This window comes from Sceloporus occidentalis, unplaced genomic scaffold (assembly GCF_023333645.1).
Source record: "Sceloporus occidentalis isolate IW3139 unplaced genomic scaffold, rSceOcc1.0.p SCAF_129, whole genome shotgun sequence".
Lineage (NCBI taxonomy): Eukaryota > Metazoa > Chordata > Lepidosauria > Squamata > Phrynosomatidae > Sceloporus > Sceloporus occidentalis.
This window is the reverse complement of record NW_028317109.1, coordinates 448387-467926: the sequence shown is the minus strand read 5'-3', so window position 1 is coordinate 467926 and position 19540 is coordinate 448387. Positions and strand designations below refer to the sequence as shown.

The 19540-nt window shown below is 47.0% G+C and overlaps 1 protein-coding gene and 4 non-coding genes across 5 annotated transcripts; all 5 read right to left on the bottom strand.

The window, feature by feature from the left end:
- Positions 1–8281: 8281 nt before the first annotated feature.
- LOC149281653 (WD repeat-containing protein 43-like) lies at positions 8282–19003 on the bottom strand. The gene is made up of 18 exons (XM_089499091.1): positions 18794–19003; positions 16828–16962; positions 16581–16702; positions 14536–14656; positions 14111–14250; positions 13423–13525; positions 12568–12632; positions 12279–12450; positions 11691–11777; positions 10977–11108; positions 10471–10608; positions 10281–10367; positions 10154–10185; positions 9899–9962; positions 9543–9656; positions 9390–9456; positions 8634–8686; positions 8282–8431 (listed from the first exon to the last, which is right to left on the bottom strand). The coding sequence occupies exons 1-18, from the start codon at positions 19001–19003 to the stop codon at positions 8282–8284; spliced, it is 1992 nt and encodes a 663-aa protein (XP_089355217.1).
- LOC149281657 (small nucleolar RNA SNORD53/SNORD92) lies at positions 10765–10840 on the bottom strand. The gene has a single exon (XR_016278027.1). It is a non-coding gene; the product is annotated as a small nucleolar RNA SNORD53/SNORD92 (small nucleolar RNA).
- On the bottom strand, positions 11541–11620 carry LOC149281656 (small nucleolar RNA SNORD53/SNORD92). The gene has a single exon (XR_016278029.1). It is a non-coding gene; the product is annotated as a small nucleolar RNA SNORD53/SNORD92 (small nucleolar RNA).
- On the bottom strand, positions 11946–12025 carry LOC149281655 (small nucleolar RNA SNORD53/SNORD92). The gene has a single exon (XR_016278026.1). It is a non-coding gene; the product is annotated as a small nucleolar RNA SNORD53/SNORD92 (small nucleolar RNA).
- LOC149281654 (small nucleolar RNA SNORD53/SNORD92) lies at positions 16129–16208 on the bottom strand. Its single transcript, XR_016278028.1, has one exon. It is a non-coding gene; the product is annotated as a small nucleolar RNA SNORD53/SNORD92 (small nucleolar RNA).
- Positions 19004–19540: the final 537 nt, after the last annotated feature.

Below are 19540 nucleotides of genomic sequence, written 5' to 3'. Positions count from 1 at the left end.
ATGTATAAATGTATCAATCGACGTGTAAATGAATGAATGAATGTCTAAAGCGTGATATATAGCGGCTGCGATGCAGAGCGAGGAGCGCACAGGGATCTCTCGCTGGTTACAGGTTAGATGTCTTTCAACCGCAGCCCTTGCCAGGCTGTCCTGGCATCGCCCTGCATCGCCCACCCGTCTCTAATGGTTCCCACGTGTGGTTAACCCATTCAATGCTGGAGTCCAAAAATGTAACCTTTTCAATATTTAAAAAAAAATTGTGAAAAAAAGTGAATTAATAATTCCAGCGGGTCAAAACAAGATGACACACGCCAAGCCGACTGTGTCTGTTGAAACAGTCCTGAAGATTGTGGAAATTGATGTAATGACTTTTTAGGATCTTCTGACATAATTAGGAGTTAAATGGCCCCTGGGGCTGTATTTAAGGGCCTACCTGTAGGACCAGGGGCTCTCTTTCTTTCTTTATTTCTCTCTTTCTTTCCCTTCTTTTCTTTCCCTTTCTTTACTTCTCTCCTTTTATTTTTCTCTCTCTCTCTCTCTCTCTCTCGCGAGGGGGGCCAAAACAAGCAGGGGGACCCTCCCCTGATCTGTCCTGGACCCCCTCGCTACCCAGGACCAGGCTCCCAAAATAATCGAGCATAAGGGACGGCAGCGTGAAGATTTGTGGGAGGTTTGGACTGGGCCCCCAAGATTTCTGATGGCGGAACCTGTTTTATTATAATATGGGGACAGAACATTGTAGGGAAACGTATTTGCGCTTCAAGGTGCAATTTATCACGGCCTTAATGGAATTAACCCGGGGCAAATAACTCGAAAGATTTGTTACAGGAAAAAAAAATTACATTTAAAAATAAAAATATCCCGCAGGGTGTCGTGATAAACAAGCCGCGTCTGCGCTTTACTGCTGCCGCTATTATTCTTCTATGAATTAATTTTATAAAAAATCTCTTTCATTAATTAAAGGCTACAGGGTCGGGTTTTTGTTTTTTGGCAATGACTGGGCTTTTAGTTAACTATTTAATACAAAAACCCCTGCGTCGTTTACAAGATGGTCCCGGCGCACCAACAATTCACATCCAATTTATAAAGCAATACACAGGGGCTGCGCATGTTGAATGGCTGCAGTGCCAGGGGGGCACTTAGAAAACTACTGGAGGTTACTGCCATCTGGTGGCTGTCTGTGGTACTGATCGCTGTTTACTTCTTCATCGGGATTTGTCAGTCATGTGAAATTTGGGGTGACTTTCCCGGCACAAACACCACACTGAGCTAACGCTTTATGGCAATGCTAATGAAGTCCGTTCCTTCATAGACTTTCATTAAGCAGGGTGTCCAGGTGGGTGATTAAGACTGAGCCATTCTACTGTTCCCCACAGGCAGTATGATAAGGAGTCGGGGGGTTTAGTAGATTGGGGATCAGATAACAGAGCGAGAACCTCATAAAAACGGCTGAAATGCAGCTATGGGGCAAAAATTAGAACAGTTTAAAAAATAAAACAGCAAATATTTATGAAAATTTTTTTTTAATCTGTTATTAATAATAATAAAAAAACATTAGTGGGAGATACCCTTTAAACAAATTGATCTTATTATGGTAAGGAACGTCTTATGATCATATATTCCATAGTGCCCTGGAGCATCTGACTAAATTTTATATCGAATTCTTTTAATCACTGGTGCAGGACTCAAAGAGAAAAAAGTGGTTTCATGAATAAATGTTCTACAATTTAAGGTCTTAAGTTGTAGATCATTTTATGCTCTTTTGAATTAATATACATTTTTGGTGACGGGCCGCTCAAAACAGTAGAGCCATAAGACGTAAAATTTGACAGAAATAGTCGTTTTTCATGCGCAATCTCAGTGGGAAACAGAACACCGGCCGGCTTTACAGAAACACAATACGTGCACAATGTATCCGGTGATGACTAACGTGCATCGTTCCAAGACGGCCGACGCGTAATAAAATATTTTAATGATCTGCCGAAAAGTCGCTTTCACTGGTAAACAAATCATTAAGATCTCCGTGCGAGATGCTCGCCCGCTCCCTTTGGGGAGATTACAGGGGCAGGAAGAGATCCGGCGTGGCAGCTCATCTCTGAATACTCGGTGTGGGTGTAACAGACAAGAAAGAAGACAGAAGAACAAGAAGAGGCAAGAGAAGACGCGGGAAAGGAGGCGGTCGGCGGAGAAGGAGACATTGAGATAGAATATGACATCTAGGTCGGAAGTTCTAAACTATTTTGAAGGGGAGACAGGAGCACATCGTGGCGTAACATGACCCCGCGGTGTAAATGTGTTTGTTTATATGTATGTGTAAGTGAGGTGAAATGAGGTGCCAGAGTGTATGTTGGAAGGGACAAAGAAGGCACAGACAAGTTGTAAAGTTGGGTGGCCCCGGGAGAATATTTGCACCATGGCCATGTGGTTTCCAGTTACGCCCCTAAAAATGTGTCTGATTCACACACATTTTGGTCCATTTGCACAAGTCTAGAGGACCCGCCTGGTGTTGAGGAGCGAGAAGGTCACAGTCCACAGCTTGGACAGTCTAGAAGAGGTGGACTAGTCTTGTCCCACTCCTGACCCACTCTCCTCAAACCCCTTATTTTACCCCTCACCTTGCCCCAAGCACCCCTGCACCCACCCCAGTCACACCACAACCTCACTTCCCACCGCCTTTCCAATATGACTTGCCCCGTGCTGCTTCGCATGACTAATATATCTGATATTCCATAGTTTTTATTAAAATTATTATTCAATCATTTAGCCTTTTGGCAGAGATCTAATGGGTGGGGAGCCTGGCCCTCTGGCCTTAAGGTTGGGAATCCAAGGACCCCCAAGGTTCCTTTATGGAGGCCCCTGATTAGGGTGAGCGTGGCGCTCATCACTTGTGTGGGGTGGGGATGCAGGTAAGCGCAGAGTAAGCCCCCAGACCCTTGCTTTGCACTTGCCAAGGGCTTTCGACCTTTGTTCTTTACATGTTTTTTCCCTGCTTGATTGAGTCGATCTTCCTTCCCTCCCAGGTAGAAGCCACGCTAGGGCTCGATCTTCTAGGTCTCTTTCTTCATAAGAAGCAGAAACCGTGACACCTCTGGCTTTGAAGACCGAATGACACCTTTAGTTTTTTGCTCTTAGTTTGTCAGTACGTGTATTTGTTTTATTGAGCCGACTTCCGTGGCAAAAAGTGGCAAAACCAACACATCCATTGGTTACCTGCCTGACCATCTTTCTTCTGTTCAGGTTTAATTGATTTCTTTGTGAACACAATAAACTTCACTCCTGCTGAAGGGACGCCTCTCTTGACATATTAATTGTTCGATACGTTTATACCGGCTGAGGGGTTCAGATTAATAGACGGCCGTTTCCTTCTTAGAGACGGAACGCCAACGCCGTCTATCTGTCTCGGCAAAGAGAGGCTCGTTAAATCTTATCTTACTGAATGGATATAAAGAACGGGACGCCTGGCTTTATTCTGACGCGGGAAATTAGATACATATTTTCTCAGCCACGGAGTTCTATCACAAAAGACAGGAAGAATAAACTCACCATTTTTTTTAATTAAGTTTGAGGACATTTTTTTTACTTTTTGTTTCACAAAATATGTGAGTCCAATAAACATAAACTGTATTTGGTGGAACGGAAAAAAATGTATTCGCCCCAAAGTAAGCATCATCTGGGATAAACTTGTCTGCTTTATATATATATTTTTTAGACGTTCAATATCAAGTGTCCCAGTTTCCCCCCGATCAGTCGTGGGTCTGGTCTTAGATTCAGGAGCCGTATGCCTATCCTATACGTGTTTAAATCCCCTCACTGTATTAGCTGTTACCACCTCTGCTGGGAGGCTGTGCCATTTATCTACCACCATCAGTTGGGAGTTATGCTATAAGTAACGTAGTAACATAACTTGCCAGCAGATCATACCCTTTCAGCCCATCCAGTCTGCCATTTTTGTCCCAGTTTAAAGACATAGACCTTAAACAGAACTGGGCCTCATCTTAGATTCCATTGGTTGCTATGGTGATAAGACCAGATATAAAACTTTGCACAAGATTCATATAGAACCCCACATTGGTACAAAAGTCGAGCTTGGACAATGATGTCTTCCGGTTTATCTTTACATTCAACTGATCAAGAGATGACGGCAAAGTGATCAGTCGTCATCGGTGAATCCAGATTCAGTTTAAATTTAACCCGACCGGTGCCAGAGCCCTGTGGGCTGCTCACTATTGCACACAGGGTTAAAAATTAGTCTTAAGGGGGGAAACTTTTTAATTTAAAAAAAAAAAAAATTCTGGTGATTTTTTAGGATTTTCAGTGGAAATTAACAACTAACCAGCCAAAAAAGAAAGTCAACAGCGGCTTCTCATGTCCCATAAAGGCAATACAAAAAAAAAGACAATAGACAAAGCAATAAATCCTAACCTTGCAGGAGACCCACTTAAGGCGTCCGGAGAGCATCTTCCTCCATTTGGCCACCGACAAAGGACTTGGCTTCAAGCAGCCCTGCCAGACCCGGCCGTCATCTGGCCCTCTAGGATGATGTATTTAAAACACAATCGGATCTGTTCTTTGAGACATGCGTGGAAAATAAATTTGTTTTCTTTGGTCGCCCCTGGCAACGGTTCCCATGGCTGTAAATCATTTTGAGCCGATGCCCCCCTCGGCTGGTAGCCGAACAAATTAGTTTTTATATTAACAGATTCCCAGTGAGTCAACAGACCAGGCGGATGGGGCGATGTGTTCAAAAGCATTATGGCAGACGGCGGATCGGCCCCATTCGGCCCCCGTCTAGTCTCCCGTTTATCCTGCTGTAAAGACTCAAACCTTAATCAGCCGTGGGTCTTGTCTTAGATTCAGGAGCCGTATATCTATCCCATGTATGTTTATATCCCCTCGCTGTGTTATTACAATATGCATTCTTCATCTTAAAAAATATATATATATAAAAATATGTTTTGGAGAAGCTACAGCTCCAGAGCTGCATTGTACCCGTCTGTAGTCCCATTTTGGGTTATTTTGTTATTGTTGTGAGGTGAAGTCACGGAGGGGGGATCGCATGAGACCTCCTGGAACGCTTCAGGACTCCGAACACGCAGGAGCCGACCTCCTGCCGAGTGTGACTTACATGGTGACAAGCCTTCTGCGGTGGTCGGTACCGGTCATAAGTGATCCAAGGAAGGGAAAGAAGTGAACCGGCGACAGGGTGATGGGGGGCCGAGGTTCATTGATGCACGTGGGGGGGGGCAAAAAATGCCTACAATGGGCATGTGAGTATAAGAACCGGGCCGTGGAGCGATGGAAGAAGGCGGACAGTCTGATAAATGATGATTTCTTTTACATCATGTGGATGGCCGGGTGCGTCCTTACGTGGAGATAGGGTTGCCACCTGGCCGGTATATCGTTATATTAAAAATAACGGCAACGTAGGGCAGACTGGCAGGGTGATTGGCAAGAGGGGGAGCACCCATTAGAGCAGATTGGCAGAGGCTGAGGGGAAGTGATGTTTAATTTCATGACGTCACTTCCTCCAGTGCTCTGGAGTCTGGCAGCATCCGCAGACCGGCCGGCCTGTGCAAGCTCACTGCCTGTGGACTCGGAGGAAAAAGCCTTATGTCCCAACTCCTGCCTGCCTGATAAAAGTAAAATGTAGGTGCACATTATGTTTCTGTGACAGGAAATATTGGGGGGGGGGGGGTAGGTGCACATTATGTTTGTGTGACAGGAAATATTGGGGGGAGGTAGGTGCACATTATGTTTCTGTGACAGGAAATATTGGGGGGTAGGTGCACATTATGTTTCTGTGACAGGAAATATTGGGGGGGAAGGTAGGTGCACATTATGTTTCTGTGTCAGGAAATATTGGGGGGGTAGGTGCACATTATGTTTGTGTGACAGGAAATATTGGGGGGGTAGGTGCACATTATGTTTGTGTGACAGGAAATATTGGGGGGGTAGGTGCACATTATGTTTGTGTGACAGGAAATATTGGGGGGTAGGTGCACATTATGTTTGTGTGACAGAAAATATTGGGGGGGTAGGTGCACATTATGTTTCTGTGACAGGAAATATTGGGGGGAGGGAAGGTAGGTGCACATTATGTTTCTGTGACAGGAAATATTGATGGGTAGGCGCACATTATGTTTCTGTGACAGGAAATATTGGGGGGGTAGGTGCACATTATGTTTCTGTGACAGGAAATATTGTGGGGGATAGGTGCACATTATGTTTGTGTGACAGGAAATATTGGGGGGGTAGGTGCACATTATGTTTGTGTGACAGGAAATATTGGGGGGGTAGGTGCACATTATGTTTGTGTGACAGGAAATATTGGGGGGTAGGTGCACATTATGTTTCTGTGACAGAAAATATTGGGGGGGTAGGTGCACATTATGTTTCTGTGACAGGAAATATTGGGGGGAGGGAAGGTAGGTGCACATTATGTTTCTGTGACAGGAAATATTGATGGGTAGGCGCACATTATGTTTCTGTGACAGGAAATATTGTGGGGGATAGGTGCACATTATGTTTCTGTGACAGGAAATATTGAGGGGGGATAGGTGCACATTATGTTTCTGTGACAGGAAATATTGTGGGGGATAGGTGCACATTATGTTTCTGTGACAGGAAATATTGAGGGGGTAGGTGCACATTATGTTTCTGTGACAGGAAATATTGTGGGGGATAGGTGCACATTATGTTTCTGTGACAGGAAATATTTTTTTGGGGGGGTAGGTGCACATTATGTTTCTGTGACAGGAAATATTGGGGGGGGATAGGTGCACATTATGTTTCTGTGACAGGAAATATTGAGGGGGGTAGGTGCACATTATGTTTCTGTGACAGGAAATTTTTTTTGGGGGGGAAGGTGCACATTAATGTTTCTGTGACAGGAAATATTGTGGGGGGACATTTTTTTTTTGTGATGGTAATTTTTTGCAAGAAAGGTGGTAACCCTACATGTTTAGAAAATCATCTCATTGATTTCAAGCAGCCAATCAGTGGCAGGGATCTAGCACCGGTAAGTGCTTTTTTTTACATTTTTTGGGAAAAATACATATTAGAGAGTTAACAGCTGGTTAGAATTACTCTCCGTTCTTCACTAGCGGGGCTGTCAGGGATCAGCATTGGGGCAAATACACAATGGAGAGGCACAATAGTTTGGCTGGTTAAAGGAGAACTATATTTTATTCACTTTACAAAGGAGGCAATATTTCCATTAACAGCTCCGTTTAATAGACAAATATACTGTACATTATACCGTGATTATTTAAAGCACTGCAGCCCACTCTGGGGAGGACAAAAGAAAACCAATTATAAAGCGTTCAAAATCATCCTTTTTTATCCACTTTTTTTTTTTAATACAAAACAAAAAAAGGTAACCACAGATTTTCTGTGACAAAGGGGAAAAAAAGTCAATATTTTAGATATGTTTTTAGGTTGTACTTAAGGGCACTGGGAATTTATTTATTTTTGCAGAAAAAAGGTATTTACAGGCTTCGTTAAAAAAAAAAAACTATCAGATTTCATTATGAAATTGGAGACGAACCCACGTGTAATAAAAATCAGAGTAAAATTACAGTCTTTGTTTATAGCTGAGATGGGATCATGGGAAAGGTTTGGAACAGAAATGGTTTTGCACACACAGGACTCAAACCTTCCAATGGACGAACTTGCATATACTTGAGTCTCCCCTCCGCTGAGTGTAGAACTGGTGCAGTGACCTCTAACTTAGCCAAAATAAACCGATGGCGCATTAAGTAATCAATGATTCTTTGTAAAGAACCCCTGACGCATCTCTAAGATGGAGCATGACAGTCGGGGGTGGGGGGTGTTTAGTGGAATGTCCCCTTAAACAGAGGTGACATTCAAGCACTGATTTGGGTTTATGAAGATGGCAGAATCATGAACCGGAAACAACGGCAAGATCAGATCTTTCCTCAGACTCCCCGAGCCCGTTCTGATGGGTCTTCTAAACGCGTGAATCTCACATCGCGTTAACGTAACGAGGCCGTTTCTCCCGCGGTCAAACTCCAAAACGGTAAAATAATAAAAAAATTACCATTCAATGGTAGCGGCAATTTAATCTAAACACAAATCGTATGTCCGCAGCCGGACACGGGTAGTTGGTCAGAATAAAGAGGATCGGGCCCTCAGAAAAGGTAGGAAAGGCAGACAACGGTTGACATTCTGGAGGTTGAAATGCGTGGCGCTGGGAGAAGCCACCCTTCGGCGTGGCGACAGTTCAGAGCTCCCGAGAGCGTCCTCCTTCCGATGGAAGTCGTCATTCTTCTTCACTTTCGTTTCCCGGGTCCCCGTCGGAATCCCCGTTCACTTTATCCACGCTCATATCCGCATCATCTTCCTCGGACTCGTCTTCTGAAGACCGGGCTTCGGCTCCGCTCCCCGTCTCCTCCTCTTCCTCCCAGTTGTCCTGAGAAGAAAGAACGGCAGCGTCACGTATAATACGCAGAAACCCGGATAAAGCATTAAAAACACGGAAGCCGGGCAAGGAACGCTAACACCCAACGATAAAATAAAACAAAGCCATCCAGAGACGCAGCCGGGTTATAGTACCTTGTCAAAAAACCCAACACATGTCACGAAATGTCATGAAACAAAAAAGCAATTCTTACATCTGACTCGTGATCCGCCATTAGCTCCTCCGAAGACTCCTCTTCTGAAGACTCTACAAGATTAATAAAAAGTGATTAATCGAGGTGCTTTTCACACATGCAAGCATTCTGTGACCCGCATGCCAGTCCTTCAACCGCCCAGGAAGACATGGCCGACAGAGGTCACGGCGGGGCTTTCATCAATACAGAAAACAAGAAAAAAGCGGGCGCTTAGACTGTGCGTTGGGAAACCCCGATGAGAAGCATTTACCTTGAGGCTGCGCACATTAATAAAGTCATTATGTCTCATGGAAGCCGGTCTCAAATGCGAGCCAGCTGTGTGAAGTGCAAGCAGCGAGTGAAGCCCCACAGGTCCGGCTCAAATACACAAGGACTACCAGAGGGGCCGGGAAATGTCTGCTAAATACAGCGCACTATAGAGCTCGCTAAAGCTGGAAAACACGCAACTTAAAAGTGGGGAAGGACCCCCAATTATCAGCTTCTACAGAGAACCTAAATGGGCCAACAAACCGTAAGGCGCCGGCTCCCACGCATACAAAGGGTTAACCATTAACCTAGGAGTTTGCGGGAGAGCCGAACACATCAACCCCCCCCCCCCCACGTCACTCTGTACAGCGAGGGGTCAAATCCAGAGTCAGAGCCATATAATGCATAGATAAATCAGAGTAAAGGCATAGGGGGCTTTCACACGCATCATGCGTCACAAACCCAGACCCAAGGCTCTCGGCTGCAGACTGACATCTCCGCTTTCCTTACCTTCTTCGTACACCAGCTTCGCCTCTTGGCTCACGTGCGTCCTTTGGGCTTTTTCATAAGCAGCAACCTTTAAAGAAAAACAAAAAATAAACGGCGCGTTCCTGGGGAGAATCGCTGCAACCCCCACAACGCCCAGCCGCCGGGACCACTCACCTGCGTGACCAGAAGATAAAGCTTCCCGTTCAGCCGGGACAGTTTATGTAACGTCTTCACTCTGCTTTCAACGAGCTGATACAGCGTCCCCAGCTGGGGAACCAGGTCGGGCAACTGCAGGGGAGAAAAAAAAAATAAAAAAAATAACGGTCCTGTTTTTACCAACAACCCGCAGGCTACAGGGGTTGGGTTTGGGTGGGTTTTCTGCGGCCGGATATAGCTTTTAAAAACTGTCAATTTGTACAGCGACGCAGAATATGACGGAGCCATATGAATAAATAAAGGCCTTTCCACTTCATGTGCAATACATACTGGCGTGAGCAGCACACGTTAGCGACACGTTAAGACATACTCACCGTAGAAAGATAAGAGGCGTGGGAGACAAACACAGCTTTCAACCATTTCACCATCAGCAGGGCACTGGGGAGAAATCAACAAAAATGACTTTAAAAAGCTGAAGTGCCGACGTGACATTAAGGCAGGACACTCGGCAGATAAAGGTGTTAGGGGTTTATCTACTAAACACAGCTAGAGACCTTAAAAGTCAGGCCCTTCCATTAACACGTTGGTCTACAGACAACGGGCTTCTGAGATAGAAGCATAGTACTTACTTTGTGGGGTTCCCGTGGAGTCTCTTCGTAATCTGCATTAGATTAGAAATAAATTAATGAAATCCGCAGACCGGCAGGGCAGGTTCATCGCTGAACGCGCAACAGTGTTTAGGTAACAAGCCCTTACCTCGTTCACTAGTGGTATGACTGCGTAGACGGGGATCCGGGCCACCGTCTTCCTTATCATGCTTTCGTTTTTTGAAAGGAAGACTTTCTGTGTCGGAAAGCAGTGAAGGAGAAGACGTTAATCGCCGCGGGGAGGAAAAAAACTTAGAGAACGAGCGAATGAACAAGATGAAGGGGCGACGGCGTCTTACGTTTAAGAAGTTTGCGTCGTTGCTCTCCAAGCCCTGCACGAGGAGCACGGCGAGGCTGTCCATCTGCGGAAGGCCGCCTTTACTCTGCGCTGCGGAGGAGTCGATGTCCATCGCGTCGAGACGATCTTCAATGCTGGCCTGGAACGTGCAGGAGAAGAAAGTGAGACGCGGCGACACAGAACACCCGACGTGGCGTATTTCACACATACACGCGGTCCATTGGGTGCCAATAACCGGGGGAAACGTTCAGCTACAGTTTCGGATACATTGTAACATTTCCAGCAAGCCCACGTCCCGCTCAGACAGCCAAGAGAAGAGATCGTCACAGACATCGGAAACATGCGAAACCGTGGTCAAATCATCACGGCGGGGACGTGGCATCGCGCTAAACGGCAACCGCTAGCAACGCGAAACAAGTGGAGTAACCATTTCCAAGCGAAGTCAGAGGCGTCACTGAAACAAAGGCTCTCCGACAAGTAACGCGGTAACGGGTAAAAGGCGGTCACCTCTTTGTCTCTTGGTTTTCTCTTGCCGTCCAACTTGATGGAGAGCGCAGCTGCCGCCGGTAACGCCGAGCTGTGACCGGCAATTCCCGGAACCAGGACCTTGGAGTCTGAATTCACAACTGGAGTCTTCACCTGCGGAACACAACGCTTTGTATAAATCACATCACCCCGATCTCCCACCGCACACAATGCCCAGCTTCAGGAAAGAGAAAGTCGTGGATGTGGACTTTTTGGCCAAACAACCTTAAAATAAAAATGCGCCTCGCAGCGACAAAGCAAAGCTCTTCCTGAAATCCAGTTAGATTGTTAGCTCACAAGATCAGGATGCGCTTCACCTCCGGTACCAGCATGCCTTAATGTATGGATCTTTTTGTCAGTTTTGTATATATATATATATATATATATATATATATATATATATATATTGTAATAGCTGGCGCTCTATAAAGATATAAAGGCTCTATAACTTCCCGACAGCGAAGTATAACCCAGAACTACACGGCGATCGCCCCCCCCCCCCCCCCCCATCCAGGTACTTTTGTCTCTGCTTTGGAGAACCCGCGCATGCTCAGACAGCCAAGAGATTCAATCGTCACAAAATATCAGGAGTTTGCGAAACCGTTCTCTCCGTATCATCACCGCATGCGTTCGGCCGACCGCCGGATCACGGAACGGAGATGCCTACCAGCAACCGGATAAGGAACAGCAACTTACTTTAGTGACAGGCATGTCTTTTCGGAGCGTGACAGTCTTTTGGAGATCCCTGATTAGACATATGTGAGGCTCGTCCGTCTTCAGCTCCTAGAAAGGCAATAAATAAATATATATATTTAACACATCTAAAAAAAAAAAAACTGGCGAATCGCGTGAAAGAACGCATCCAGTATTTTACTCGAGCGCGAGAACGATGTTAGAGCTCCTCAAGAAGACCGAGTGTGAGTGAGCTTTAGACTACACGTGTTTGAGTGTCCGCTCAGACAGCCAAGAGAGTCGCTCCTCACGAGATATCAGAAGTTTGCGAAACCATTCTCTTGATATCATCACAGCGAGAGTCCGATCAAACACCACGAAACCACAAGGCGTCCGAGACATCTAAATCCCGTCAGGGGTCTCAGGATGGAACATTCTGTACAGTTATAAGGTTATACTACAACTCCCATCATTCCCGGACACGGTCAGCAGGTAGGGGGTCGCACCAGTTCACGGTTTTGTCTTTGTGATGTTATGGTGGCGAGGCGTTGTGTTTATCGCTGATTTAGCCCTGAACAATGTATTTTTGCCCTCGGGGTATCGGCCACTCACCACTCTCTCGATGAACGGCTGCATGGTGCTCCCGTAGTACAGCAGGATGGACTGCTTGTCGGGGCAGAAGTTGGCAGCCAGGATGGGGACGGGTTTCGGGGTGGAGTCCTTATCGCTGCCGGACGTGGCGATCTGTACGGTGCAGGTGGGCTGCAGGGGCTTCTTGTGGTTTCTGAAAAACAGCAAAGCAGAGTATTTTAGGAGGTCCTCACCCAAAACAAAGTTTTTTGGCCTCAACTCATTTTGAACGCCCAAACCGGGGGGGGGGCGCTGGGGAAGGGTAACGTACCCGTTTAACACATGTTCGAATAAGTGCAACTGGCCATCTCTGCAAACAACTGCCAACTTCAACGGCTGCAAGAGAACAAGAAGAAAAAACATTTGAGAAATGACAGGGGCCGGGGGGCCAAAAGCAGATACGGAAAGGTGACCCCAATAGCCGCGCGCCCCACGTGTAGCAGACACCTGAACACGCGCTCTTATAGTAAGGTTATCGCTGGCAGGGAAAGGGTTAGACGCCACGGAGCGTATTTGCCAGCAAAACATGTGAAAACAGAAGGGAGCTTGTAACCTGAAGGGGCAATTACAATGCACGACCCCAGCGTTATATGCCCCTCACCGGGAAGACACACTGCCAGGGGCGAGCGTAGGAATGAGCCAGTGACCCAAGAGACGGGAACAGCGACAGCTTCATTCACTAAGCTGAGAGAGGCGGATGAATGACTGCCCCTTTACAGCTATGGGGCATGTAGTGGGGCATTTGATATCAGAGTACCACGGAGAGATACGCCAACTCAGTAGAGCCCACCAGTAATATAGCTATCTAAGAGACATGCAGGGACTACACGTGACAGCAGCCCTGAGAAGGCAGATAGCGGCAGAGGGTACAAAACACTGAGCGCCAAGCGGGGTCAAATAGCGTGAAGCCTACCGCACCAGCTGGGCGCATAAGCTATCAAACACTACTACATACAGCCGAACCGGCTCGGAATAGGAACGACTGAGAATCTAGAATCCTTCCACTCACTAATCTGAGATTTAATAGCAAACTAATAGGCTCAGCATGCATGCGGAAAAGCCCCAGCCCTCGGCCAATTACCCCGGACACCGCCATATTTGCCCCGAGCCCTGCGGTCCCATTCACCTTTTCTTTGCTGTCAGATGGAGCCAGGTCCATGCACACCGGGCTTTCGGTGAGCGAGAAGGACAGGACAGCACTTTTTTCTTTCTTCTCCGATCTGACTTGCCTGAAAAATAAAAACGTGCGCTGGTGAGGAGAGAGGGCCTCGAGTTCACGGCGTAAAAGGAGTTACCGGGCACCACATCAGCTGGCAGACTGGCCCCATTCGGCCCCCGTTTCTCCTGCTGTTAAAACTCAGATCTTAATCAGTCGTTGGTCTTGTCTTAGATTCAGAAGCTGTATGCCCATCCCATGCATGTTTAAGATCCCTCACTGTATTACCCTCTACCACTTTGGCTGGGAGGCTGCTCCAAGGACAGACAGGTTTTTAAGGAGTCTTTTAATCTGACCTGAAACTAAAGCTGTAGGGAAATCATTAAGCGCGTGGATGGAGCTGCTCCTAATCACTGCAGTCCCAACACCCTGCGCCGTTTAGGAGATAACACCTTCGTTGGTGACCCAGCCTGCTCACCATAGAACCCGGGCTCAGTCATAAACGCATGCTTTCTATCCCTGTGTATGCGCGCACACACGCAGTAGCGCAGCACTGCACCCTAAATGTAATCAGGAAAACTAAAATGAAGTTATAAAGTGGCTTTTTAAGCAAGGGGGTTTATGAGCGGCCAACAGCCGACATCCCTCCGGCACTCACCAAACACTGATCAGTCGGTCATGCAGGGCGCCAGACAAGAAATACAGCCCCATCGGGTCGTGTGACGGCAGAGACTCGCTGGAAGACGGCGTCGGCATGAACATCAGGGACGTGACAGCCGCAGAGTGTCCTGTGAATTGCTAAAGGTCCAGAACGGTTAAATTACTAAAAACCCAACATTCCATAATCTCTACCATTAAAACGTAATTATGACGTCATTAAGGTCACATTCTGACCCATTGCTGTGGCTTTAAAGGCATTTGAAACATTTTAAGAGCAGAAATCACTTGTGATGGGCTCTTCTGTGTAGCCGTTCCAAGTTATTATGGTTTATATAGCGCCCTTATATTCTGTAGCGCTGTACAATGGATAGACAGGACATAAAGTAGTAAACTAAACTATGATGTCATTGACCATCTACATACCCTGAAGACTTCTTTGGTCTCCAGATCCCAGAGTTTGATGGTCCGACCGGCCGACAGCAGCATCTTTCCATCCGGGCCGATACACAAACTGCTGACGCTGCTGTTGTCGCCTTTCCATTTGCTGCAAAGAAAGAAGCGCTGTCAGTAAACGCCGTCGGTGAAACCCCGGGAGAAAGAGAAAGCCAACCAGTGCATACAGGACTAAAGAACCCACCAGCCATATAATAACCCTCCCCGAAACCACCGCCAGCGACTGGAAATGCAGACAGAATTCAATTAAATTCACTCATTAAGTCAAATGTTTTAAGAACGAACACCAAGTGAAGAGTAAAACACCTTTGGGGGGGGTGTATATATATATATATACACACACACACACACACACATACACACTGCAGTTCAAAGGTTTGGGGTCACTCAGCTGTTTTCATGGAAAACAAGGACATTTCTGGCTGCAACATAATTACAAAAAGGGTTTTCTAACCATCAATTAGCCTTTTACACTTAAACTTGGATCAGCAAACAACGTGTCATTGGAACACAGGAGTGATGGGAGTGATAAAGGGCCGTTGGAACACAGGAGTGATGGGAGTGATAAAGGGCCGTTGGAAAACAGGAGTGATGGGAGTGATGAAGGGCCATTGGAACACAGGAGTGATGGGAGTGATAAAGGGCCGTTGGAACACAGGAGTGATGGGAGTGATAAAGGGCCATTGGAAAACAGGAGTGATGGGAGTGATAAAGGGCCATTGGAAAACAGGAGTGATGGGAGTGATGAAGGGCCATTGGGACACAGGAGTGATGGGAGTGATGAAGGGCCATTGGGACACAGGAGTGATGGGAGTGATAAAGGGCCATTGGGACACAGGAGTGATGGGAGTGATAAAGGGCCATTGGGACACAGGAGTGATGGGAGTGATAAAGGGCCATTGGGACACGGGAGTGATGGGAGTGATAAAGGGCCATTGGGACATGGGAGTGATAAAGGGCCATTGGGACACAGGAGTGATGGGAGTGATAAAGGGCCATTGGGACACAGGAGTGATGGGAGTGATAAAGGGCCATTGGGACACAGGAGTGATGGGAGTGATAAAGGGCCATTGGGACACAGGAGTGATGGGAGTGATAAAGGGCCATTGGGACACAGGAGTGATGGGAGTGATAAAGGGCCATTGGGACACAGGAGTGATGGGAGTGATAAAGGGCCATTGGGACACAGGAGTGATGGGAGTGATAAAGGGCCATTGGAACACAGGAGTGATGGGAGTGATAAAGGGCCATTGGAACACAGGAGTGAAAGAGAAAGTTTTGGATGTAGACTTTGAAATAAAAAGTTTTCTTCCTGAAATCCTTCAACATCCAGTTAGATTGTTAGCTCACAAGATCAGGGTGCGCTTCACCTCCGGTACCAGTATGCTATAACGTGTGGATCTTTTTGTCAGTTTTGTGTATAATGTATAATATATATATATGGATGGCGCTCTATAAATATATAAAGGCTCTATAACCACCCGACAGCTAAGCATACCCCAGAACTACACCCCCCGAGTCACACATCCAGGGACTTTTGTCTCCGCGTTGGAGATTCCACGCATGCTCAGACAGCCAAGAGATTCAATCGTCACAAAATATCAGGAGTTTGCGAAACCGTTCTCTTCGTATCATCACCGCATGCGTTCGGCCGACCGCCGGATCACGGAAAGGCTTTAACCACAGGTGAGAGCCCTGCTCACAGTTGCTTCAGTAACTGAATTTGCGGTCTGACGGCATTTAGTTCCAGGTTGATACCTTTATCGGCTCAGTAGAATTAGAGTGTAAGCTTTCAAGACCCTCTGATCTCTTCCACAGGCATATTATAAGTTTATGTAAGTATATGCCTGAGGAAGAGATCTGAGAAGTCCTGAAAGCTTGCACTCTAATCCTACTAAGTTAGCCAATAAAGGTCTCAACCCAACTCTACTTGTCTCCTGTTTTTGTACGGCTGCCCCCCTCTAATAAGACCCTCGGGGTGAGAGTGCGAGGACCCCTTGGGCAGCATCACTTACCATTTGACTTTGCAGGTCTGTGTGTTCCATTCCACGATGTGTTTGTCTTCTGAACAACTATACAGACAGCCGTTTCCCTGGTGCCATCGTATACAGTTCACTCGGCTATCGTGGCCACCAACCTGTCACACGCGGAAGAGATTAGGAGATCAGTCACGTGGCGATCCAAATTACTAACGAAGAACGCCGCAAGAACACGAGAAGCCGCTGCCGAGGGGGAAACGGATGCTGGAGAGGGCGCACTCACCAGCTTGCTCTGCAGTTCTCCTTTAACTATACTATATAATAAAATGGTTCCCGTGGCCGTGCCGATGGTCAGCAGGTCGTATTGTTCTTCCTGATCCGCAGCTTCAGCTTTCCGCTTCTTCTTCTGATGGCTTTCCTGATAAAACAAATCAGTAGAGTCACCTTCATATACGCAAATAAATAAATATATATATATATGTATAGTTCGGACCGGCGCGGATAAGAAACGGATCATTTCATTAAACGCAGTCAGTGTGGGACGGAGACAAAATCCCCCAGAGTCTATCCGAAGAGAACGCATCGCCTATACAAGCCCCCGGCTGCTTTGGAAAGGTTATTTTGTTCTGTAATCCCCTGAACCCCCCCAACCTAATATAATCGCCTATAGACTGGCACGTGGCCTATATAGAAACCCTCATTTTACGCTAAAAGAAAAAAAAATACACCTCCCGAGACAGACGAGATCACCAGAAGAGACAGACACTTCCACCATAACCGAGGACTCTCCTTCTCACCAACGATCTGCTCATAACTAAAAATACGGAATCTCCCCCGAAATGCTTCTACCTTTTTTATTTGGGAAGTAAAACTATCACCTCTAGTAGTTTCTCCGATAAAACTTTTCCGCGACCAGGGAAACCCAAAGCACTCGCAGAAACTTCAATATAAAATGAAAAAGACAGCATTTTCTGCACCGGTTCTTTTGGGACACGAAGCCCTAAACGTGAATCCGAAACCCTAAGAATTATTTTCCAGCGGACGGAGACTTTATGTACAACATCCCTGAAAAAAAAAAATCTACTACTTTCTATTCGCATGAATTTAATGTAAAATTATAAGAAATGCTGCCCACCGTCATCATCGAGATGTTTGAAGAGCGAACGCCCTCCGTAAATACAGAGCTTTATTTTATACAACCGGCGAGCGCCGTTTAATAGATAATTTCCTCTTGCAGAAGCCAAGCTAGATGAAATATTATTTAGTGTTTTATATAGCACCATCATATGCCACGGCGCTGTACAACAGGTATAGTGGGCATAATAAGCAATATAACAATTTGACTTACAGAAACAGGTGTGTGTGTGTGTATATTTATATATATATATATACATACACACACACACACTTATATATACACCTCCCCGTAGATATGAGATTAACGCACCCGTCAGAGCTTGCCGTCTAAACTACGCTGTAAAACGCTTGCTTTCGGTTATAATATTGAGGAAAGGAGTCTCTGTGACTTCACTCGCGGGTCTTCTCAATGAGAGCACAGCACTATCCTGAGACCCCCACAATCCACCCAACACACACCGCATATGGGGGGGAATAAGAAGAGCAAAGCTGCTAAAGAAAAAGTTCACTGGATAACAGAAGAATAGATTGCAAGCTTTTGGGACTGTCCAGGTTTATGTAGCCCTGCGCTCTAATACTTCAATAAGGGGCATCATCTTTATCCAACCGGCTCATACACGGGGCAGATCACCGATACCACCGGGTGGGGGCAGGGAGGAAGTGCGCTCCTCATGTCAGGAGCACATGTGATCAGCGAGGCCGCGACACGCATCGTGGCCATTCGGTAACCCCGATGGTAACATGTAAACGGGCCCGAGTAACACTTTCAGCGCCCCACGCACTATGGAGACCGCACAAAATATCATCGTAGTGACGAAAGTGTTAATAAAGCGGCTCACGGAGCCCGTAGATTTTCATCACGGGGCAGAGAGGATTTTTACTGCCGATTTAGTAGGGGCGACCCAGCTCATCCCTCTATAAACAACCGCAGCGTCGCCCAGAACGCCACGTGCCCCTGGTGGGGTAGTTAGACATTCTGGGCCTCTCTCCCGTGTGTAACCCCACGTGGGCCCCAGCTCTGGAATGCACCTCACTGCACGCGCGGGAGACCGGACCGCCTCATGCCCTCGACTTTACATCCCTTGCCCCTGCAACTCCCCAGTAAGCCTCACCTTATGTCCCCGGCCTGGGGCCCATGCCAGGCACGTACAGGTAGCGCTGAGGTGCGCAGAGGGCACGTACTCCCGCTTGAGGCCTCCGCCTTGCGTGTCCCACACTTGGATGGTGCCATCCGCCCCTGACAGAGCTAGAAGCCCCCGGAGCGGTGGGGAGAAGGCGCACGGAGGTGGCAGCAGCTCACACACGCCGCCCGCAGCCGCCATTGCTCGCTCTCCGGACCCGGCCACGTGTTTCAGGCGGGAGCATGCGCAGTGAGAACGGGGCGTGGCTTCCGGACACGATCACCTGGGGAGTGGCGTAACGCGCTCCGCCCACAACCACAGAGAAGTGTCATGGCAGCCGTCTGAGGAAGCACGTGGGGGGGGATCGCTCAGCGGAATTTATTCGCCTTACGGTGAATTGGAAAGCAGTTAAACATTCCATGCCGCTGAATTCTTTATGGGTTACATAGGCCGGCCCAGTGACCCTCTGCTGTCAACCCTGCGTTCATTATTGTTACATCAGAATACTTCCCTAATGTTGGCTCCAAAAGCCCCATACTTTTTCTCCCCTGATTTTTTTTCAAATGAGGAAAAAATGTTAGAACAAGGGGCCGTAATCTAAAATTAGAGGGCAATGGGCCTAGATGGAAGGGGATGTGGTTTTTCTTTACTAAGATAAAGGTAGATAAGTGTGAGGAACTCCCAGCAGAGGTGGTAGAGGGTGATACAGTGAGGGAATATAAACATGCATGGGATAGA